The sequence below is a fragment of the Pongo abelii genome, chromosome 18 (genome assembly GCF_028885655.2).
Source record: "Pongo abelii isolate AG06213 chromosome 18, NHGRI_mPonAbe1-v2.0_pri, whole genome shotgun sequence".
In the NCBI taxonomy this organism is placed as follows: Eukaryota; Metazoa; Chordata; class Mammalia; order Primates; family Hominidae; genus Pongo; species Pongo abelii.
This window is the reverse complement of record NC_072003.2, coordinates 45742529-45766921: the sequence shown is the minus strand read 5'-3', so window position 1 is coordinate 45766921 and position 24393 is coordinate 45742529. Positions and strand designations below refer to the sequence as shown.

Sequence of the window (24393 nt, the reverse complement as noted above, 5' to 3'; positions counted from 1 at the left end):
GCTCACTGCAACCTCCACTTCCTGGGTTCAAGCAATTATCCCACCTCAGCCTCCCAGGTAGCTGGGATTACAGGCATGCGCCACCACACCTGGGTAATTTTTGTATTTTTAGTAGAGACGATGTTTCACCATGTTTGCCGGGCTGGTCTCGAACTCCTGACCTCAGGTGATCCGCCTGCCTCAGCCTCCCAAAGTGCTGGGATTACAGGCATGAGCCACCGTGCCTGGCCTAATTACTTGCATTTCTACCTCAAGTTTTAAAAATATTTTCATATTCTACCTCACAGGAAGCCATTCAACAGAATTATCTGAATCTCAAGTAGGTTTATTGGGTTTATCAGAGCTAAGTCTCATCCATGACGCATGAGTATTCATGTGTAAAGTAGGTTTTGTCTTTGCTTCAGCAGCACACATACTAACACTGGAATAATACAGAGAAAATTAGCATTGCTCCTGCATAAGGATGACACACAAGTTCATGAAGTGGTTCATATTTTGTGCAGTCCCTGGAAGGTCATTTGACAATTTTCTGACTAGCTCCGAGGAAACAGCATGAATCAAAGCAAAATGGTTGGCAGTTAACATTGAAATTGTGATTTTCATTACAAAAATATTCACATACAGTGATCTATGGAATGAGAATGGAGCTGAGTAAAACATGGGATGTTGTGTGCAAATATATTGTTAGTATGTGTCTCAGAAATGAGAAAATGTCAACTTGCATCTCCTTCATGGAACTTACAAAAAGAGTTTTATGTCAGTTGCAGGTGAACATGGAGATTAAGCATCATTCTAACAAAGATCTACTGGTTCAGAGTTTGAGTCTGTAAAGAAGGAATAGTAGTCCAAGGCAGGTCTTGATATCTATTAGTTTTTTGCCTTTGGTATGATTGATGAGCTCAGTAACAGTAGACAATTAATGTTATCTAATTTAATGAGATAATAGGTTTATAAATAAATGTAGTTACAAACTATGAAATATATGAGATGCCCTAAATTATAAGCCACAAAGAGTAGAACACCTAATAAACAAAATTAGGACTTCATAACATTTCCCAAGTACCACAACATTTCAATATTAGAACCTACAAAAAATACGCATTGGATTTTATTTGCAGTTCCAAGATAGTTTCACCAATGAAGTTCAAGAACAAATTATTTCATTACTTCACTATTTTTCTGAACATTCAAAATATGTTATCTCATTAAGTTTTTATAACAACCTAGTAAAATAAGACAGTAAAATTCTCACTTTTTAGAAGAAGACATTGAACCTAACAAAAGCAACTTATCCAAGAACTAGTAGCTTTTGGTTATGGAGCTAGGGCTTATTCTGAGTTAAGACACTTTCCATTATGTCAGGCTTGTAAGGTCCAGCCCCACAGCGTCGGTGGGTTTTCTCCCCGTGTGTGGAGACAAGAGAGTGTAGAAATAAAGACACAAGACAAAGAGATAAAAGAAAAGACAGCTGGGCCCGGGGGACCACTACCACCAAGACGCGGAGACCGGTAGTGGCCTGGAATGACAGACTGTGCTGATATTTATTGGATACAAGACAAAGGGGCAGGGTAAGGAGTGGGAGCCATCTCCAATGATAGGTAAGGTCACGTGGGTCATGTGTCCACTGGACAGTGGGCCCTTCCCTGCCTGTCAGCCGAGGCAGAGAGAGAGAGGAGAGAGACAGCTTATGCCATTATTTCTGCTTATCAGAGACTTTTAGTACTTTCACTAACTTGCTACTACTATCTAAAAGGCAGAGCCAGTGTACAGGATGGAACATGAAGGCGTACTAGGAGCATGACCACCGAAGCACAGCATCACAGGGAGACGGTTAGGCCTCCAGATAACTGCAGGTGGGCCTGACATCAGTCAGGCCCTCCACAAGAGGTGGAGGAGTAGAGTCTTCTCTAAACTCCGGGGAAAGGGAGACTCCCTTTCCCTGTCTGCTAAGTAGCGGGTGTTTTTCCTTAACACTGACGCTACCACTAGACCACGGTCCGCTTGGCAACGGGTGTCTTCCCAGATGCTGAAGCTACAGCTAGATCACGGAGCCCTCTGGTGGCCCTGTCTGGGCATAACAGAAGGCTCACACTCTTGTCTTCTGGTCACTTCTCACTATGTCCCCTCAGCTCCTATCTCTGTATGGCCTGGTTTTTCCTAGGTTATGATTGTAGGGCGAGGATTATTATAATATTGGAATAAAGAGTAATTGCTGCGAACTAATGATGAATGATATTGATACATAATCATATCTATGATCTATATCTAGTATAACTATTCTTATTTTATATATTTTATTATACTGGAACAGCTCGTGCCCTCGGTCTCTTGCCTTGGCACCTGGATGGCTTGCTGCCCACAAGGCTAATGCAAGTTAACTTACTGAATTATACTGCCTTCAGTTCATGAGTACTTCATGTTATTTTTGCTTAAAGAGAAGTTTGTAGAGCTTACAAATGGGAAGTGTATGGGATAATTAAAATTCTAAAATTAACACTGATATCATTTGAAATACTCTAATAATTTAATATTTTTGGTAATTATTTTTATATCAGTTGTAAAATAGTAATTTTACTTATTTCGTTTTTACACATAGCATTCACCAAGTAATGTCTGAATACAAAGAAAATGAGACACCTAGAAATCCTCAAAATAGCAATCCAGGTAAGACTTCTGGTAGTAAATTACTCTTGGTGGTGTTACCATAGATTAACAAATAAGAGTAAGGAAGTTTTAATCACCAAAGAGTAGTTTAAAAGCTCACTATGTAAACAGCATATATACATACACACACACATATAGATATGTATATACACACACATATACACATATGTGTGTGTTTTAAATTTCTTCTTAGTAGGTTAGATTTCAGATTTAAAAAGTTATGTGTAGATAATTTATAATCTCAAACAGTATTATCTGAAAGGAATCATTTCTTTAATTGTAGTCCCTAAAATCTTGTATGATTTTTTTTGTATAAATAAGAAAAAAGATTTTTAAGTTAGTATGTGGTATGTTTTATTTATAGTCTCATTATAACAAACTGGATATGTTATGAAATTGGAGCTTCTATTTAAATTTTAAAATAAATGGTTTTTATTGCTGGGCGTGGTGTGGCTCATGCCTATAATCCCAGCACTTTGGGAGGCTGAGGCGGGTGGGTCACCTGAGGTCAGGAGTTCGAGACCAGCCTGACCTACATGGAGAAACCCCATCTCTGCTAACAATACAAGGTTAGCTGGGCATGGTGGCACATGTCTGTAATCCCAGCTACTCGGGAGGCTGAGGCAGGAGAATCGCTTGAACCTGGGAGGCGGAGGTTACCGTGAGCCAAGATCACGCCATTGCACTCCAGCCTGGGCAACAAGAGCAAAATTCCATCTCAAAAAAAAAAAAGGCTTTTATTTAGTAAATAAATGTCAATTACAGTTGACCTTTGAATAACATAGGATTTAGCGGTACTGACCCTGTGTGCAGCTGAAAACCTGTGTGTAACTTTTGATTCCCCCCAAAATTAGCTACGAATTAGATAACTATTGACCAGGAGCCTTATTCATAACATAAACAGTCAGTTAAGACATTTGGTATGTTACGTGTGTTACTATACTATATTCTTACAAGAAAGCAAGCTAGAGAAAAATGGCTATTAAGAAAATCATAAGGAATAAAAATATATTTACTATTTATTAAGTGGAAGTGGGTCATCCTCATGGTCTCCAAGTTGAGTAGGCTGAGGAGAAGGAGGAAGAAGGAGATTGGTCTTGCTGTCTCAGGTGGCAGAGGTGGAAGAAAATCTGCATATAATTAGACCACTGCAGGTTAAACTCCTGTTGTTCAAAGGTCAACTGTATTACACAGTGATTTATGTCACTAAAAAAAGTAACTTTTTAAAACTGGGAGCTCAACAATACCTTTCTGGTACTGTAAACAAATGTCAATAAGAACTATAAAACTTATCCAGTGTGCACTAATACTAATAGAAAATTATTTTTTTGAAGATACCAAGTGTAGAAGTCAGAAAAGCATTTTCTTGTTGAAAAGCACAGGTCATGTTACATATTCTTATACCAACAAGGTCTCACTTATTGACTTCATTCTTCCTAATTTGAAATCGAATGAGATACATTTACTTCATTAGAACAAGATAAGTTCTTCTCTCCACTAGTTAATTGTCATGATAACAGTAATTTTGTTATAACAAAACACTTTTACCAGTAGCCAAAAGGTTATTGTAATGAATACCAGAAATAGTCCAACTCTAGGCTCAACAAATTATAATAAAAGTATAAAAGTGCTTCGCAATAACAAAAATGCTACTATGCTACCTAGATGTGACACCAAATACATTGTACAGTCTGAACTGTATGAGGACACTTTTAATTTAGTACATATTAATCGAAGAACTTTTTTTTTTTTTTTTTTTTTTTGAGACGGCGTCTCGCTCTGTTGCCCAGGCTGGGGTGCAGTGGCGCGATCTCAGCTCACTGCAAGCTGTGCCTCCGGGGTTCACTCCATTCTCCTGCCCCTGCCTCCCAAGTAGCTGGGACTACAGGCGCCCGCCACGACGCCTGGCTATTTTTTTTTGTATTTTTAGTAGAGATGGGGTTTCACTGTGTTGGCCAGAATGGTCTGGATCTCCTGACCTCGTGATCCGCCCACCTCGGCCTCCCAAAGTGCTCAGATTACAGGCATGAGCCACCGCGACCGGTCTAATCGAAGAACTTTTACAACTTAGATTTTGCAAGCTACAGGTGAGAAACACATAGTCTTGGTCTTTAAGGTGCTCATAATAGACTACAGCTGTCCTTATTTCATATCTGTGTGTTTTTTCAAGGTTTTTTTTTTTTTTTGTGTTAGAATCTTTATTAGAGTTTTTTAAATGTTTGGAAACAAATACTATATAATAGTTAACAAGTTATGTTTTTTTTTCTTTTTATTATTATTATTATTATTATTATTATTATACTTTAGGCTCTATGGTACATGTGCGCAACGTGCAGGTAAGTTACATATGTATACATGTGCCATGCTGGTGCGCTGCACCCACCAACTCGTCATCTAGCATTAGGTATATCTCCCAATGCTATCCCTCCCCCCTCCCCCCACCCCACAACAGTCCCCGAAGTGTGATGTTCCCCTTCCTGTGTCCATGTGTTCTCACTGTTCAATTCCCACCTATGAGTGAGAATATGCGGTGTTTGGTTTTTTGTTCTTGCGATAGTTTACTGAGAATGATGATTTCCAATTTCATCCATGTCCCTACAAACGACATGAACTCATCATTTTTTATGGCTGCATAGTATTCCATGGTGTATATGTGCCACATTTTCTTAATCCAGTCTATGATTGTTGGACATTTGGGTTGGTTCCAAGTCTTTGCTATTGTGAATAATGCTGCAATAAACATACGTGTGCATGTGTCTTTATAGCAGCATGATTTATAGTCGTTTGGGTATATACCCAGTAATGGGATGGCTGGGTCAAATGGAATGGTTTTTTTTTTTTTTTTTTGAGACGGAGTCTTGCGCTGTCACCCAGGCTGGATGCCATCTTGGTTCACTGCAACCTCTGCCTCCTGGATTCAAGCAATTCTCCCTGCCTCAGCCTCCCGAGTAGCTGGGATTATAGGCACCCACCACCATGTCCGGCTACTTTTTTTTTGTATTTCTAGTAGAGATGAGGTTTCACCATGTTGGCCAGACATCTCGAACTCCTGACCTCAGGTGATTCACCCGCCTCGGCCTCCCAAAGGGCTGGGATTACAGGTGTGAGCCACCGCGCCCGGCCAATAATTTTCAAATAAAATATTTTTATTCATTTATACACTTGTCCATTTAATGAATAAACTATCAAGAGTGTTTTAGGGAGTAAGCTTCTTTTTTTTTCATGTTACAGAATACAAACATTTAAAAATACAGTCAGGGGCTGGATGTGGTGGCTCAGGCCTGTAATCCCAGCACTTTGGGAGGCTGAGGCGGGCGGATCACCTGAGGTCAGGAGTTGTAGACCAGCCTGGCCAACATGGTGAAACCCTGTCTCTACTAAAAATACAAAAATTAGCCAGGTGTGGTGGTACACGCCTGTAATCCCAGCTACTTGGGAGGTTGAGGCAGGAGAATTGCTTGAACCCAGGAGATGGAGGTTGCAGTGAGCTGAGATCGCACCACTGCATTCCAGCCTGTGCAACAGAGAGACTCTGTCTCAAAAAAAAAAAAAAAATACAGTCAGGGCTGGGCATGCTCACTCATACCTATAATCCCAGCACTTTGGAAGGCTGAGGCAAAATAATTGCTTGAGCCTAGGAATTTGAGACCAGCTTGGGTAACACAGGGATACCTCAACTCTACTAAAAATAAAAATCAAAGAATGAAAAAGTTAGCTGGGCGTGGTGGCATGCACCTGTAGTCCCAGCTACTTGGGAGGCTGCACTCCAGCCTGGGCAATGGAGCAAGACCATCTCAAAAAACAAAACAAAAAACAAAACAGTCAGGAGCTTGTTACAATCATTTTCATTTATATTATTTGCTACTTCATTCAGTGCCTACTACTATGTGCTGGATGCCATCTGGAAGTGTATAATTTTCACTTATTATGTTAAATATGTGCCAGACACTTGGAAGTATGTGGTGAGGAATGAAAGCTGTTAAAAAGTGGGTAGGATTTCAGGTAAGCATGCAGAAGGGGTAGAACTTTTCTAGGTAAAGAGGCAGAAGGATGATGTGGGCAGAAGGAACATCTGACAAGTTTTTATGTTTGGCAGAAGGAACATCTAACAAGATGGCATACTTGGGAGAAGGAGCAGCAGGTGCAAAAGGTAAAATTTTTGAGTGAACTTTGCAGGGTTTATGAGCAGTTCTATTTTGCTGTTGCAAAAACTGAGATGGGAGTGGTTGGGAATAGGGAAAAACCTAGGTAAGGCAAGCTCATGATAGACTTTTAAATACTTTATAGTATTAAACTGAGTAGATCTTATCCTGCAGGCTATGGGAAATTTACCAGGTGGAGTGCTTTGGGCTGCAAATACTAAAGGACCTAACTAACAGTGACTAAAACAATAGGAAGCAGAGTTGCTTTGGTGGGTGGTTCAGTGATAACACTGGGTCCCACTTGGTGTCCCTGTTTCAGCTGTGCTGTTTTGTACATGTCTCCTTTCATGGCTGGCTAATTAGCAGGAGCTCCAAACATCATGTTCTCACAACACAATTTCTGAAGGCTGGAAGGGCTGCTTTTCTTCTCATATTTCTTTGAAATAGGGAGAAAACTCAGAAGCTTGCAGTGGGCTTCCTTTCACAGTTTATTGGCTTTGTTACACCAAATCTCATTCCTAAACCAGGCACTGGGAAAACAAATGTAATGACCGTGATTAAATTAGAATAATTATTTCTCTTGTTGGGGATGGGGAGGGGTATTAGGATCATAAATATTCAAATAGACTTGTGGTTCTCCAGCAAGAAAGAATAAGGAATGGTCATCGGGTAGGGAGGCAGCAATGTTTTCTGTAGGAATTCATTATAGAATTGTAAGCAGAAAAGTCACAAGATTAGATTTGAGTATTAGGACATTCTGATTATGGTATTAATAAGTTTTAATGTAAAGAACCAGGTGGGAAATATTTGAGGCCATGTGGTCTCTGCCATATCTACTCAACCCTGCCATGGTAGTGTGAAAGCAGTCATAGATAATATGTAAGCAAAAGGCAGGACTGAGCTCCCATAAAACTATTTACAAAACCATTAGGCAGGCTGGGTTGGACCTGCGGCCTGCAGTTGGATGACTCCTCATATGGAGGATAGATGGAGAGTACCACACAAAGAGACTGGAAGACAAAGGAAGCTTTTGCAGTAGCCAAAGCTATAGCTTCCTTGTCACCAATCCTTGGACTAGCATCAATCCATTATGAGGGTTTCACCCATCCATGGTGAAATAAATGATGTTAGAAAGCTACTTAGTAATTTTAAAATGTTGGTCTTTCTCTTGGTTTTTGCTTGTTTTTTTATTTAAGAAATAATATTAATAGTTGGTAGCCTGTAAAAGCCAGTAGTTAAGAACCAGTGGTAGTGGAAATATAAAGCAGAGACAGAGAAGAGACAGATATAATATGAGTTAGTGATTATTGGATGTACAAATTTAGGGCACAGAGAGAAATCTCAGATGATTTACGGGTTTCCAGGTCATGAACTAGCATTTAACCTGGACATGAGGAAGGAGTAGGAGATTTGCAGGTGAATGGAGAAGAGCAGCAGATCCGCAGGAATGACTAACCTCTTTCTGTGCATGTTGAGTTAAATGGAATATTCACGTAGGATATTTTCAGTAGGTAATTGGATTTTAGGCATTTCTAGTTGGAGGTAGAACTGAGGTTGGAGCTGTAGACTTGGAATAATGTAGATAAGGTCATAGATCTGAATGAGCTTGTCCATGATAGGAAAGATGTGGAATAAACAGAAGGCCAGTGGCAAGATCCTGGGAATATCAACATTTCCCAGAGGAAAAGAAGTTAGTAAAGAAGGGTGAGCAGTGGCTAGAGAAAAGTAGGAGAGGTTATCAGAGGATGAGGTGTTGCAAAAATTTTAAAAATGTGAGAATTTCAAGGAGGGGGAATATAAATTCTAACAAGTGAGATTACTAAAAAGTAAGTTAAATTAATATTTTAAAAGCTCTTTGGTAGTACTCTCTTCAAATAAACACTTTTAGAGTTGTAAGGTCTACAATTTAGGTACATGATACTTCCGGTGTTCAAGTATGGAAGAATACACCTACCACAATCCTACCTAATTCTTTTGTAACTGCAGCAGCTACCTACACAGAGTCAGGCCTAGACTGGTGAGTTCCTGTGCCAACATTTTCTCAGAATTGTCAGAACCTAAGGGTCCACATGAGGAAAAGTGTAATCTTTCTTTATCTGGTTTTTGGGGAAATGCTTGTTTTGTACTGAAACCCTAGATAAGCTCTTCTGGATGTGTTCCCAAACAAAAACCTGACAGCAACAGCTGGAAGCCATTATCAGATACTCATATCCTTCCTCTGACATGGAATCAAAATACAGCCATGCTTTGACAAAATTTTAAGTTTTGATCAGAAATAGTTTACAGATCAGCAGTTTGGATTTCTTTTAAATATTTTATTGCAGAACACTAATGTAATATCACAAAAAAAATGAGGTGATATGCTGTACATAGTAGTTCTCAGCATTTTTGGAATTCTGGTGACATCAGTAGGGAAGTCAGTACCTGACTCTATTTATTAGTGTAATTTCATTTTCATCTGCCCTCTTGTGATATCTCTGCTTTCACTGCTTCCCTTTGAATTTCATCCCTAAACAAAGTACTATTAGAACACATTTCTAACATATGTATATTCGACAAATGTCTATTATTTGATTTTAAAAGAATTGGCTACCTATCCTAAAGTAGATATGGTATTCTGTTACTTTCTAATGCTAAATAAACTTCTTTATATCTGCACCACAGTGACAAGGTGACTGATGATGGTCTGCCGAGATTTTAAGTGCGTCCTGCATTGTCAAATACAAATTGTTTTATTTCACACTGTTTAAATGTAAAATGCTTTTCTGGAATTACATTTCTTCAGAAATTAGTAACTGTGATTTAATTAGATTATGTGGGCAATCAGACTATCACCATTTTAGTCATCTATATACAAGATAACTTTCTTTCCCCTTCAATAAGTTAAAAGTCCTGTTGATCCTTAATAATCAAATTCACTATTTGGCAGGAACAATGAAAAACTCGTACTGCACTTTGGATGCATTTTTTGGGCATTTTGACTTGTTCTATTAATAACTGACTTTAATAGGTAAAATTTTTTTTTGTTTTATAAAAAATTAAGAAAAAGATTGAAAACAAAACATAACTCTACGATCAGTAGTACAGTATTACAGTATATCTGATGGCTATATATTATTCTACAATTATCACAGTTACCTGAATGATACACAATCTTTTATTTATTTATTAAGTTTTTTTTAAGAGATGGGATCTCGCTATGTTGCCCAGGCTGGCATGCAGTAGCTATTGACAAGCATGACTGTGGCCTTGAATTCCTGGCCTCAAGCAGTCCTCCTGCCACAGCCAAAGGAGCAGCCAGGACTACAGGCATGTGCCACTGCACCCAACCAGATGCATGATCATTATAAAAATGAATGAAGCCCTGCTGAGTTAGAGAAAATTACGATGATCTTTTAAACACTTTTTCTAGAAACTTTTATATTGTAGAACATATTGTGAATCATCAAGGTTTCTAAATTTATTCTGGTCAAAATAGGATTGTTGCTTGTTTCACATTACTTTCTTCCATCATTTTTTTTTTTTTCTTGAAAAGAGAAACTTCAAGAGAGATTTAAAATATTTTAAGCTAAATGATAATGAAGATACAACTTATCAAAATTTGTAGGATACATCAAAAGCAGTGCTTAGAGGGAAATTTATAGTATTTAGCGCATATGTTAGAAAAGAAAAATGACATAAAATCAATAATCTAAGCTTCTACCTCAGGAAACTAGAAAAGTAAGAGCAAATTAAATCCAAATTAAGCAGAATAAAAGAAAAAATTAAAAAAATCAGAGCAGAGGCTGGGCGCGGTGGCTAATGCCTGTAATCCCAGCACTTTGGGAGGCCAAGGCGGGCGGATCACAAGGTCAGGAGATCGAGACCATCCTGGCCAACATGGTGAAACCCCGACTCTACTAAAAATACAAAAACATTAACCAGGCATGGCGGCGTGCGCCTGTAGTCCCAGCTGCTGGGGAGGCTGAGGCAGGAGAATGGCATGAACCCAGGAGGTGGAGCTTGCAGTGAGCCGGGATCGTGCCACTGTGCTCCAGACTGGGTGACAGAGCAAGACTCCATCTCAAAAAAAAAAAAAAAAAAATGAGAGCAGAAATGAAAATAACTGAAAAGAAGAACTCAATAGAGAAAATCAGGAGTGAATCCTAATGTAAATGGCGGACCATGGGTGATGATGTGTCAATGTGGCCTATCGATTTTTTTTTTTTTAAGTATTTATTGATCATTCTTGGGTGTTTCTCAGAGAGGGGGATGTGGCAGGGTCATAGGATAATAGTGGAGAGAAGGTCAGCAGATAAACACGTGAACAAAGGTCTCTGGTTTTCCTCAGCAGAGGTCCCTGCGGCCTTCCGCAGTGTTTGTGTCCCTGGGTACTTGAGATTAGGGAGTGGTGATGACCCTTAAGGAGCATGCTGCCTTCAAGCATCTGTTTAACAAAGCACATCTTGCACCACCCTTAATCCATTTAACCCTGAGTTGACACAGCACATGTTTCAGAGAGCAGGGGGCTGGGGGCAAGGCCATAGATCAACAGCATCCCAAGGCAGAAGAATTTCTCCTAGTACAGAACAAAATGGAGTCTCCTATGCCTACTTCTTTCTACACAGACACAGTAACAATCTGATCTCCCTTTCTTTTCCCCACTTTTCCCCCTTTTCTTTTCAACAAAACTGCCAAGGTCATCATGGCCCATTCTCCATGGTCGCTGTCTCTTCAGAGCTGTTGGGTACACCTCCCAGATGGGGCGGCCAGGCAGAGGCGCTCCTCACCTCCCAGACGGGGCGGCCGGGCAGAGGCGCTCCTCACCTCCCAGACGGGGCGGCCGGGCAGAGGCGCTCCTCACCTCCCAGACGGGGCGGCCGGGCAGAGGCGCTCCTCACTTCCCAGACGGGGCGGCCGGGCAGAGGCGCTCCTCACTTCCCAGACGGGGCGGCCGGGCAGAGGTGCTCCTCACTTCCTCCCAGAGGGGGTGGCGGCCAGGCAGAGGCGCTCCTCTCCTCCCAGACGGGGCAGCCAGGCAGAGGCGCTCCTCACTTCCCAGACGATGGGCGGCCGGGAAGAGGCGCTCCTCACCTCCCAGAGGAAAGGCGGCCGGGCAGAGGCGCTCCTCACATCCCAGACGATGGGCAGCAGGGCAGAGGCGAGCCTCACTTCCTCCCAGACGGGGCGGCCAGGCCGAGGCGCTCCTCACTTCCCAGAGGGGGCGGCCGGGCAGAGGCGCTTCTCACCTCCCAGACAGGGCGGCAGGGCAGAGGCGCTCCTCACTTCCCAGAAGGGGCAGCCAGGCAGAGGCGCTCCTCACTTCCTCCCAGATGGGGTGGCGGCAGGGCAGAGGCGCTCCTCACATCCCAGATGATGGGCGGCCAGGCAGACACGCTCCTCACTACCTATAGGGGATGGCGGCAGGGCAGAGGTGCTCCTCACTTCCCAGACGGGGCAGCCGGGCAGAGGGGCTCCTCACATCCCATAGGATGGGCAGCCAGGCAGAGACGCTCCTCACTTCCTAGACGGGGTGGCGGCCGGGCAGAGGCTGTAATCTTAGCACTTTGGGAGGCCAAGGCAGGCGGCTGGGAGGTGGAGGTTGTAGCCAGCCGAGATCAGCCTCTGCACTCCAGCCTGGGCAACATTGAGCATTGAGTGAGCAAGACTCCGTCTGCAATCCCAGCACCTCGGGAGGCCGAGGCTGGCAAATCACTCGAGGCCAGGAGCTGGAGACCAGCCCGGTCAACAGGGCGAAACCCCGTCTCCACCAAAAATACAAAAACCAGTCAGGCGTGGCGGCACGCGCCTGCAATCCCAGGCACTCGGCAGGCCGAGGCAGGAGAATCACAGGAGCCCGAGGCAGGGAGGTTGCAGCGAGCTATCACGGCAGTACAGTCCAGCCTCGGCAACAGAGGGGGACTGAAGAAAGAAGTAGAGGGAGACAGAAGAAAGAAGAGGGGAGAGGGAGGGGGAGGGCGAGGGGAGGGGGAGGGGAGGGGGAGGGGAGAGGGAGGGGGAGGGGAGGGGGAGGGGGAGGGGGAGGGGGAAGGGGAGGGGGAGGGGGAAGGGGAGGGGGCGGGGAGAGGGAGGGGGCGGGGAGGGGGAGGGGGCGGGGGAGATGGAGAGGGAGAGCTCTTCCATCATTGTTTTATGTATTTGTTGATACCTTTCATCAAATGTTTATAGAAATAGAATCTGAAAGGCAAATATGAAAAAATAAAATAAAAAAAAATTAGGGACAGATGCTCTACAAAACAACCTTCTGATTGTAGTTACATATAACACATCAAATAATAAAAATTTTCTATGATGCAGTTGTTTCAGAGACTCCCAAGACCACCTCAGGTTTGGTGATTAACTGAGAAGGACTCACAGCTCTTAGCAAATATTCATATTCAGGGCTTTGATTTATTACATTTAATACAATAAAATGGTACAGAGAAAAATTTGCAAAGGGAAAAGGTGCACGTGGTGAAGTCTGGAGGAAAGCAAACACAAGGCTCTAGGAATCTTCTCCTGTGCAGTTACCAGGATGTGCTTAATTCCCCCAGCCTCAGATTCTGACAACACAAATTGTCTACCAGTAGCGGATTCTCACTGAAGTCCCAGTATCCATGTTTTTGATGGAGGCTAGTCACATAGGCATCCTCTTCCTCATATATACCAAAATTCTAGACTCCCAGAATAAAATCAGCTGTTCAGAGTAAGCTACATTTGCACAAACAGTTTAGGCACAGCAAGCCACTCTTCTCAGTAAGGGAATGGTGAGAGCCCTCCCAAATCCAAGGTTCCAACACCAGCCCAGGGCCATTCTTGTAATAAGGCCTTTCTAAGGATGGTGGTCTCATCTCATGCCTACTGTATAAAATCTTTGCTGTGTGGTAGCTATGGCCCTGGCATAATTTTTGGTGTTGTCTTAAAATTTTATTTTAACAGCAAATAATATGATATAACATAACATGGTACTGGTTTCAGTTGCATTATTCATATTAAGTTGCAGTGCTGCTTACAGTTTTGACATTTGGTGACAAGTTGGCAGATATTTGTACAAAAGTTACTATGGCAATATTAGGTCATTATGATCTGTCCTTATCTCATTAAACTTTCAGTAAAATTGTTGGATAAAATAAGCATAATAATTTTTGGTTCAAAATTAAAGTAAAAATTATCATTTATCCTAATTATATGGATGGACCAGTTTTGATTCATGTTGTGTTAAATCCCTGCTTGTAATTATGAAATAAGATAAAATATTCAATCATTTTTATCCATTTTTTTACCCAAGTATGCGATTAAAATTATTTGCTTTATGTGTTTTTGTATATTTCAATTTGGGAGATAATATTCATATTATATTACTTTGATCTTTATTTGCAATTTTCAAGCTGACTATGTCTTTTTATAATATAGGATAATAGCAAGTTCAGGAAATATCTTTTTTTAAATTAATAACTGTATTATTTAACATAGTTTTAGATTCACAGCAAATTGAGAGTAAGGTACAGAGATCTCCCATATACCCCACGACCCCCTGACGTGCATAGCCTTCCGCATTTTTAATATCTCCCACAGAGTTCATCAGACTTACAAACCACCCCCATAATTCAGTTATCTCCCACCAGGTCCCTCCCACAACACATGGGGATTATGGGAGTACAATTCAAGATGAGATTTGGATGGGGACACAGAACCAAACTATATCAGTGGGTATCCTTTTGAATATTAAAAAAATTAAAGTTCTGTGGTAATTGAATGTAGTCATTTAAGATGTTCTTTGTCGTTGCTTTTGTTTTCCTTTTATTCATAAGCATAGGATCTGATGACATATGCTTTACATGCTGAGAAAGTGTGATTTCTATAGACACTTGCCACATAATGGGGAGGGTTGGGGAAAATGGCATCATGCGGTACTATACAGTGCTACACAGCACTAACTGGATCATTTTGCTCCATGAGGTGGGTCCCGATAGATTCATTAGCAGTAGGAAGGGACAATCTCAAGAAGTTGTACTTTATAGAACTAAAATCACAAAGTCTTTCATACATCCCTTGCAATGGAATATAAGACCAGGTAGTGAATACCACAGGTGAACAAATATGTTCGTCACTGATTCCCTTCCTTTCGGGAATTAGTTTGAATACAGTCTATATTATTATAGCATGGCTCATCTACACCCAGATTCTCTGTTATGAGAAATGCCAAGAGAATCAAAATGTTTTGGTTTACATTAACTGAGAGAGAATTTTTTTTTTCTTTCACTAGAGACAGTGATAACTCTTGGCAAATTCGGGTAGCTTGAGTGAGTTGATAATTTTGTTTTTATATTTTTTTATATCAGATAGTACTCTCTGGACATTTGGCACTCCTTCCGCACTGTTCCTTCTTAAGCTTCTCTCTGAATAAGTGGTAGGGTTCAGAGTGGGCAAACTCTTAAGGAAGTGATCTTTTCAGTAGTTCTTTCCATGGGAGGAACCTTATTTGTATCACACATAGGGCAGAGAAATTAGCTAGAACTAAGTAAATTTAACTAGCCTCTTTCCCAGAAGAGGATTAGTGAGAATGAGTACATTGATTTGTCTTGAGCTCTTCTCCACTGGCAGCTGAAAGTGATTTGCAAGAATCTTTGTCTCTGGTCTATTTTCTATGTTTTGCCATAAAACATAGTATGATGCCCATAGACCTAGCTTCCTTGTGATAGGGCATTTTATTCTAAACTAAAGCATTTTAACTGAAGAGCTGGAGAAGCTATGTTGTATGACAACAAAATAAGTACAGTTGTCTCCCTTTATCCATGGGGGATATGTTCCAAGACCCACAGTGAATGCCTGAGAGTTTGCATAGTACCAAACCCTATATATGCAAAGTTGTTTCTATACATATATATCTGTGATAAAGTTTAATATAAGATTTAGGCACAGTCTGAGCTTAACAACAATAACTAATAATCAAATAGAACAATGATAACAATATACTGTCATAGGGGAGTACCAACTATCTGGGCCAGTGGCGTGGCGGTAAAATAATTTACCAAGACAGTTAGAGAAAGGCAGATTCATTACAGAAGATATGAAAATATGTTGCAAGAAGGCAATGGGCAGCCTGCAAAAGAAAAGCCTACTGCCAGGGATCAAAGCCTTGCTGGAACTTTTATAGGATGGTTCTTAGGCTGACTGATAATGCCAAGGTAGCAGGGATCTGACTTGCATTCTTCAGTCAGCTGAGGGGTTTGATACATTAAAGTGTTTGACAGTGAGCAGGAAGTTTGTGACTTATATACATTATCTGTGCTGGAGGGCCATATGTCCTGGGCCAGAAAGAAAATGAGACCTATAACTTAATTGGTTCCTCTTTTTAAAAATAGTTTCTGGACCATGAAGAAAGGAAGACATAGCTTATTTGCTTTATCTCTTTGCTTTCTTCTGGCCCTGCCAGCCTGACTCTTTTTTTGTTTTTTCTAATTAGGACTTCACATATGCTATAAAAAAGTTTATACATATATGTGTATATATATTCCCTCAAAATATCTTCTTGTACTGTACTCACGCTTCTTCTTATGAAGATGATGTGAGGTAATACAATGCCTCTGTAAGGGATGAAGTGAAGTGAATGATATAGGCATTGTGAAGTAGGGTTAGGCTACCATTAACCTTCAGAAGGAGGATCATCTGCTTCCAGTAATCCTGGATTAATGAGCCTTGTTGATGTTGGTTGGATGTCAGGAGGAGATGAAGTCAGTGACTAATGGGCACATAGCATATACAGTGTAGATACACTAGACAAAGGGATGATTCATGTTGTAGATGGGATGGAATGGGATGGCTGGAGAGTCTATCATGCTACTGAAAACAGCACACAATATAAAACTTATGAATTGCTTATTGCTGGAATTTACCATTTGACATTTTTGGACCATGGGTGATGTTATTAGTATTTCTCACACTGCTAATAAAGACATACCCAAGACTGGATAATTTATAAAGAAAGGAGTTTAATTGACTCACAGTTCCGCAGGGCTGGGGAGGCTTCAGGAAACTTACAATCATGGTGGAAGGGGAAGCAAACACATCCTCTTTCATATGGCAAGAGCAAGGAGAAGTGCAGAGCAAAGGGTAGAAAAAGCCCCTTATAGAACCATCGGATCTTGTGAGAACTCACGCACTGTCATGAGGACAGCAGATAACTGCCCCCATGATTCAATTACCTCCCACAGGGTCTCTCCCACGACACATGGGGATTATGGGAACTACAATTCTCAATGAGATTTGGGTGGGGACACAGCAAAACTGTATCAGGTGACCGTGGGTGACTAAAACCACAGAAAGCAAAACCACAGATGTGATACTCTGAAATATGTATTCGATCTTTGAAGCCTTTTCTTGGCCTACAACTCCTAAAATCCTTAGAATCCCCAAAGTGATGTCCCTTTGTATGTGAATGATTCATTATGGCTGGCAGCCCCTAATGAGCTTCAGGATGGGGGCTGGTCACCAGAAAGACCAAGGCATGATTAGAGGGTTAGGACTTCCAGACCTGTCCTCCAACCCTCCAATCTCGTGGGAAGGGAGGGGGGCCGAAGTTTAAGTTGATCACCAATGATGATTGATTTAATCAGTCATGCCTATGTAATGAAACTTCTATAAAAACCCAAAAGGACTGGGTTCAGAGAGCTTCTAGATAGCTGAATATGTGGAGGTTCCTGGAGGGTGGTATACCCTCAGAGAGTATGGAACTCTGCACCCCTTCTCCCATGCCTTGCCCTTAGCACTTCCTCATTTACATTCTTTCTAATATCCTTTACAATAAGCAGGAAATGTAAGTAAGTGTTTCCCTAAGTTCTGTGAACTACTGTAGCAAATTAATCAAACCCAAGGTGGGGGTTGTGAGAATCTTGAAGATAGTTAGTCAGAGGTTCTGAAGGCCCAGGCTTGTGACTGGTTTGGGGAGGGGGCAGCCTTGGGGACTGAGCTTTCAGCTGTGGGATCTGACACTATCTCCAGCTAGACAACGTGGGAATGGAATTAGAGGACACCCAGCTGGTGTCTGCTGCGGAACTGATTGCTTGCTTGTTGGTGGGGATAAATCCCCCCTGCCTGCCAACATTTGGTCAAAGATGTCTTCTGTGTTGGTGATTGTTGCTGTGGTGTGAGAGCAGAGGAAAAATATGTTGAGTGTGTTTTTTTCACCCATATCATGGATATGGGAGCATTACTGTATACTCTGTTCTAACTACTACTAGTTAATTAGTCCAGAAAGCATGTTCTTGAAGTTTGACTCAGTTTGCTAGTGATGCTAGTCAGTCTGATAGGGTTTGGTTAGGATTATGATTATTGTACACAGCAATTCATTTGTAGGTATGACATTTTGGCAAATCCCATTCTCTTTTGCTTTGACTGATACAAAGGAGGAAAAGTAAGGATTCTTCATGTAGTAATTGCCTACCAGTAGTATAATCAATATTAATTCTAGTATAGTCTCAAGGTATGGTCCTAAAGGAATACTTTGTGAAAAAAAAAAAGAAAGGTCTAAAGCATGCACAAAAGTGTACATGATTTCTTTTAACAAAGGCAGAGTCTCACTATGTTGCCCAGGCTGGTCTTAAACTCCTGGGCTTCTCAAGTGATCCTCTGGCCTCAGCCTCCTGAGTAGTTGGGATTACATGCATGTGCCACTGGGCCCTCTTATACTTTCAATATTCTGTGTTTTTCTATTGTTGACTTAAAATGCATTTTTTTCTTTAATAGTGAATGAGATTCCTGGAAATCCTGTAAAAAGGTACGACTTACAGATTTTAAAATATTATATGTTACCTGAGGGAATATAGAGAAAAGAAACTAACATCTGTTGAGTGTTGTACTCTGGGGTAGACACTATTTTATGTGCTTGTCTCATCTCATATAGTTATCAAAGCAGCTTTGAAAGGTTCTCTGTTATTATAACCTACTTTTTCCTAATTAGCTAACTGTGGTTCAGAGAGGTTGATTAATTGCCCCATGTCCCCATAGTTAACAAGTAGGTGGCGCATGATTTGACCGGCAGTCTGCCTGGCTCCCAAATCCCTTCTTTTGCCCCTCTGCATAGATTGGCAGAGACCTGTACAGCACTGGAATCAAGATACAGGTCCAAACCAGATCAATTCAGAAAGTCAAATTTAGTTAACTCTCATTTATAGTTTTTCTTAGAAGTCTGGTTAGTCTGAGTTTGTTTTAATATATTTGGCAATTTCAGTGGTAATCAGTATCTTGTTTTTACCATCAAATATTTTAGGGCAGATCTCACTTAGCTATGGCCACAGGAGCATGGGTTTTACATAGACAAGACCAGTCATATCCTAGAGAGGAATTATTTTGTTGTAAGTAAAGGCTATTTATGTTACATTTATTTATGATGTTAGTTATATTTAGCATCTAAATAGAGCCTATTTCAAATTGATTTCTCTACTTATTGACTCCTTAGTTTAGTTTTCCGTTTAGGCCACTACCCTGCCTAATTCCATGGGCTTTTTTTAAAGAGTCCTTTTTTCTTCTTCCATTACTTTTCTATAATCTTTTCTTTAGTTGTTAACTTTCTTCTCTGCTTTCTGTGGTGTTTCTTTTGTTTTATTTTTCCATTTCTGCCAACTAAGTATTCCCCATTTTTATATAGACAGAATCAAAAGCACACACAACTTCAGGATTTTAAGGAATCTTAGTGACTAATCAAAATACCCTCTAGTACTTCAACCTGTGTTTAACATTCTGGTGAAGTGGTTGTTCAGATGGAATATCTGAAACTCAAAGAGATTAAGATGATTTATTTGGATACAGGAAGTGGCAGAAATGAGATTTGAACGCATTTCAAAGCCCATTACTCTTCCTTCTTTATCATCCTGTTAGTAAGTGTTTTAATAATAGAAAGGGAAAGTGGGTCTAGTGAACACAGTGGATGAGCCTAGGAAGGGAATTAGCTGGGGAACCCAATGGAAGAGGAGAAGAATTAAATTAGTAGGGTAAGGCCATGTTTGAAGAGAAATAACACTGGATTGGATAGGAATAAGGTTTTTAGAAAAGAGAAGTGAATATTGGGGTTTATGACAAGTTTTATAAAGATAAATTATAGTAATGAAGAATACAGGATGTTGGGAGTTATCTAGAAAGGCATGTTTAAGTAGGTGGTTCAAGGGAGTCCTGAACAGGTTGCTGCTCTTTTGTTTGTTTAATTAGAGTGACTGACCCAACTTCGAAGTTTCTATTGAAAGATGTTAAAAGAATTTGAGCCACTGAGAAGAGTCTCTATAGCAGATTGAATTGTAGTATTATCTACTTTCACCCCAACTTATAGAGGGATGGCTCAGAGTCCCTCCACTACTAGAGGACTGAAGTTTCCCGAACTATATAGATCTGTGCCCCAGAGCATGTATCCTCTTACCTCTGCCTCTTTTCCCAATTCACCAATTGTCCTTCCCATTTCCATGTAGGGTAAGGCTGCGGTCAGATTGTCTGGCAAATCAGTCATGGACCTTCAGTTTGGTAGTTGATAACATGCCTATGCCGGGGGAAGATGACTGAAATTCCATTTAGCTTGTTTTCTAGCAGCAGTAAAATTGAAAGCTCTGTCTTTTGGTAATTTGAGCTCACTCTTTTAGGAATTTGTGTTTTTATTGGCTGAAGATTTAAAGGTTGGAGACTGCCATAGAGCCCTGCAGAAGAGGGATCTGGAAGTGGGAGCCCATAGGAAGGGAGATATTTAGATAGTTCCTAGGGAAATAGAGATACAACTACCAGGACTCTGTTTTTCCAGGAGTCTCTCTCCTTTGGTATCTGAGCGCCTATGGAGGTTTTTAAGAGCTTAGTACTTTATGTGGCCCTGAATTTGGCAGAGTCTATATAGGGAAAATAATTAGATTTTATAATTAAGTTTTAGTATCTCTGGGAAGAGTATTTTTAATAACAATATATACATTTGTCCTTTGACATTCATACATTTAGCTTTCAAGTATTTTAGATGTGTCAGGGAAGATTCTGTACTATTTTAAGGAAAAGGGAAGCAATGGGGGCCTTCTTAAGAGGTTTCCAAGCAAAAGAACCAGGACTGCCATTTTCAAGTGACACAGATTGGTCTTTGAACCAGAGATAGATCATGGAGAAGGGACAGTGGATCTTTTTACCTTATTTTAAGTTATCAGGTTTCTTCCATTTCAGGTAACAAAAGTTATGTCAGCCATTACTTGGATTTTAAGTTCTGCCTCCAGGACAAATAATTTGTGAAGCCCAATTATTCTTAGGCTCTACCAATATATTAGCTGTCACGATTTGTTATGGAACTAAGGGTGAATCTTCATGGACTATTCCATAGCTTTGGAGAGGAGGAAGTAGAAATAGGTAATTAAGATCTTTCCCACAACAGAGGACAAATTTTAATTATGTTAAGAGACATTATTTTAAATACAGATAGCTGACCTTCCACAAGATTTACTATTATTTTTGTTTTGTTTTGGGAGGGCACCCAGGTATGAACCTTCAAATTGCTTAAAGAAATGAACACACTCATTTTTGTTGTATATTTTTATTCTAAAGGCTTTTCAACAAACCATCTGTTGACGACTCACGACCTATGTCAGCTAATGAAGACTTTGATTTTGATACTGAGGTAAAGAGGTCTCTTGCAAAATTAATTTTCTCATTCTGAATCTAATTTTCTATAACATTTACTCTTGAAATTTAGTAGTAATCTACTTATAATTGTATTATGTTGGTTATGGAAAGTTCATTAGAGAAAACCATTTTATAGAAACATGACTAAACATTTTCAAACATTTTTTACTTTGATAAATAACAAAGACTTGACAAATATGTAGAGGGAGTGAGGGTGAAAAAAGAATGGGCTGGAAAATACATAGTGACAGGAAAATTATATTAGGCAAAGCTTTCTCATAATAGAGCAAATTTGAAATTTAGTCAAGGTTGATTTGAGTAAGTATTCATACTGTGTGTGATTTTTAAATTATACTAAGATGGCTTTTATAATACTTATGCCTAAATAAATCTTTAATGGATCTAATTACTTATTATAATAATCATAGAATCTCCTTGATGCCTTTTGGTTCAAAAACTGTACAGCAGATAGCATATACTTTTCTCTCTTAGACACATTATTTTAGTATGATATATATAGTTATTAGGTGTGAGATTTTTTCCTATTTCTATCCTTGGTTATGTAACTAGACTAAAATAATATTAGAAATTGTGAAAATTTAGCTGGGTATGGTGGTGCATGCCTGCAGTCCAAGCTATTCAGGAGGCTGAGGTGGCAGAATTGCTTGAACCCAGGAGTCTGAGACCAGCCTGGGCAACATGGCAAGAACCTGCCTCTGATTTTTAAAAAATTGTGGAAATTCAGAAATTTACATTTTCTTTCTCAAAATCTTTATTACAATGAGATTCCACTGTGTTTTCTATGTCATTTCATTAAGACTATATTTAAAACTCTTCACCTAATTGAAGAATAGTTGCTTTGTCCAAAATAACAACCAGTTCTAGAAGCAGAGACTCTTAATAACCATATGGTGGGACCTAATTTCAGAGTTATTTGTATTGTAGTTCTTAAAAACATCCAAACTAAATCCTCACATCACATGCTAAAATTTCAAATTTCAGAAGTTTTTGTATTTATTTAGTAATCCTTTAAAAACTCCTTTATTACTATGAGCTACTGGAGGTTAGGGAATTTTTTTTTTTTGTATCCTGGAGTACTACGAATGAACAGACAAATGCATTTCTATATAATGGAATGTCAGTAATAATATAATATGCCTAACATATCTAATAAATAAATCCATTCATTTATAAGATATAGCCTAAATTTATGTTCCCTTTTAATATTTAGGACGTATAAATTCAGATGAGTTATACTGAAAAAGTGTGTCATAAATAAGAAAATAAATTAGAAATAGATCATCAATAGGAAAGAGGGTTAAAGTGTTAATATATTTTCTAGTGTCTTCCAACTATAAGCATAAATTAAGATTTTAGATTTAAAATATTTAAACTTTTAAAAGCCCCAACCCATGTTCTGCTAAATATATGTTTTCAATCCATATATTACTGCTTAGAATTCTGATTAGTATTTTTCCTCCAAGTAGAAAGTTGATGGAATATTTCTTTTTCCATTTTTCTCTCTCTGAGATAGTAATGTTCCAGCTTTTAGGTAGTGGTATATGACCATATTTAACTAATTGAATGTCTCGTTTTACAGTATACAATTCAATTCTATATCACAGAAATGTTTACCAAAAGCTAGTTATAAATACTACTCAGTATTATTGGAAATATACTATGAACCAAAGTCTCTACATCTATATTTCTCCATGTACCTTACTGTATGTGATGTTTTTCTCCTTTTCCTTGGCTTTGGCTTTATTCCTTGGCTTTCTTTCAAGCTCATACTTGATTGACTGGTCAAGTTATGTCTTTTTGTTTGTTTGTTTCTTTCTTTCTCCCTCCTTCCCAATCTTTTAAAAATGATTTATCCCAACCTATGTTTTTCCTCCTAGAACACATTCTTTACAACGTCTCTTCTTTCAATCCATGTGTGTCTTTACTGCCAGCATACTTAGTGTAGCTTTCTACGTAGTAGCTATGTGAGACTTTTATTCATCTATCATTGCCATACAAGATTTATTCTTTCTTTCTCTGTTTCTTGGAAGGAGCTGAATTTATACAATCATTTGTGCTTAGCTTTTTGAGAAACAGAATAGAAACAACTTATACTAAAGAATTAGAAAGCAACCCACAACAGCAGCTTAACAAATATGGAGCTGAAGAGGGGGATGAAGGGAAAGAATTTATTAAAGAGAGGCAAGATAAATGTAAAGATTGAGTAACAGAGTCAAGTTGAGTCAGATTATTGTAAAAACACACCAGAAACTGTGGGATTTAATGAGCACAGGAACTCTTTACATTATAAAATATGATAGAACTTATTTTAAATGCAAATTAAGAAAAGAAAGACATGTAATAAAAAAATTGCTGAGATTCCTCTGAATGTCTTATAGCTGATTTTTATGAAGAACTGAAAGAAAATATAAGGGTGACTATAGTTAACATTAATCTACTATACATTTGAAAGAAAAGATAACTAAGGTGATGGGTACCCCAATTACCCTGATTTGATTATATGAATGTATCAAATTATCACATTTCCTTCAAAAATACGCACATCTATTATGTATCAGTTTTTAAAAAGGAAATTTGTATCCTCACATCTTTGAATTTAGCGAAGTTATAGCATATATTTGATCTAGTAAAACCTTGTTTATAAATAATGCACAGTGAAATCTGTTTTAGGCCTTGTCAGATTTACTATGAATTCTTAATTTTTGACTCTTGCTTCTTGCTTAAGTTTTCTAACTTAGTGTTTGGCATATCCATGACTTAACTAATTTATCTTACTCTTTCATATAATCTTGAGAGCCATTTTAGATGTTTCTGAGAATAAAGAAAATAAATAAATACATTATATTTAATCTTTTCATTAGTTAAAATTTCTGGTTATATAAAGGAGGTTCTTAATTTTATCCATTCGGTGAGAAAATAAATTTCAAGGTAAAATCCTCTTAAATAAATTCAG

The 24393-nt window shown here is 39.3% G+C and overlaps 1 protein-coding gene and 1 non-coding gene across 2 annotated transcripts in view; both read left to right on the top strand.

The window, feature by feature from the left end:
- LOC112129374 (coiled-coil domain-containing protein 144A) overlaps nucleotides 1–24393 on the top strand; it is a 99111-nt gene that overhangs the window by 12152 nt on the left and 62566 nt on the right. The window contains exons 5-8 of the mRNA XM_024233341.2: nucleotides 2597–2664; nucleotides 6761–6814; nucleotides 18531–18561; nucleotides 21342–21414. Coding sequence (XP_024089109.2) covers nucleotides 2597–2664; nucleotides 6761–6814; nucleotides 18531–18561; nucleotides 21342–21414 — 226 coding nt within the window. The remainder of the gene's footprint in view (nucleotides 1–2596; nucleotides 2665–6760; nucleotides 6815–18530; nucleotides 18562–21341; nucleotides 21415–24393) is intronic.
- Nucleotides 396–498, top strand: LOC112129520 (U6 spliceosomal RNA). The gene has a single exon (XR_002911911.1). It is a non-coding gene; the product is annotated as a U6 spliceosomal RNA (small nuclear RNA).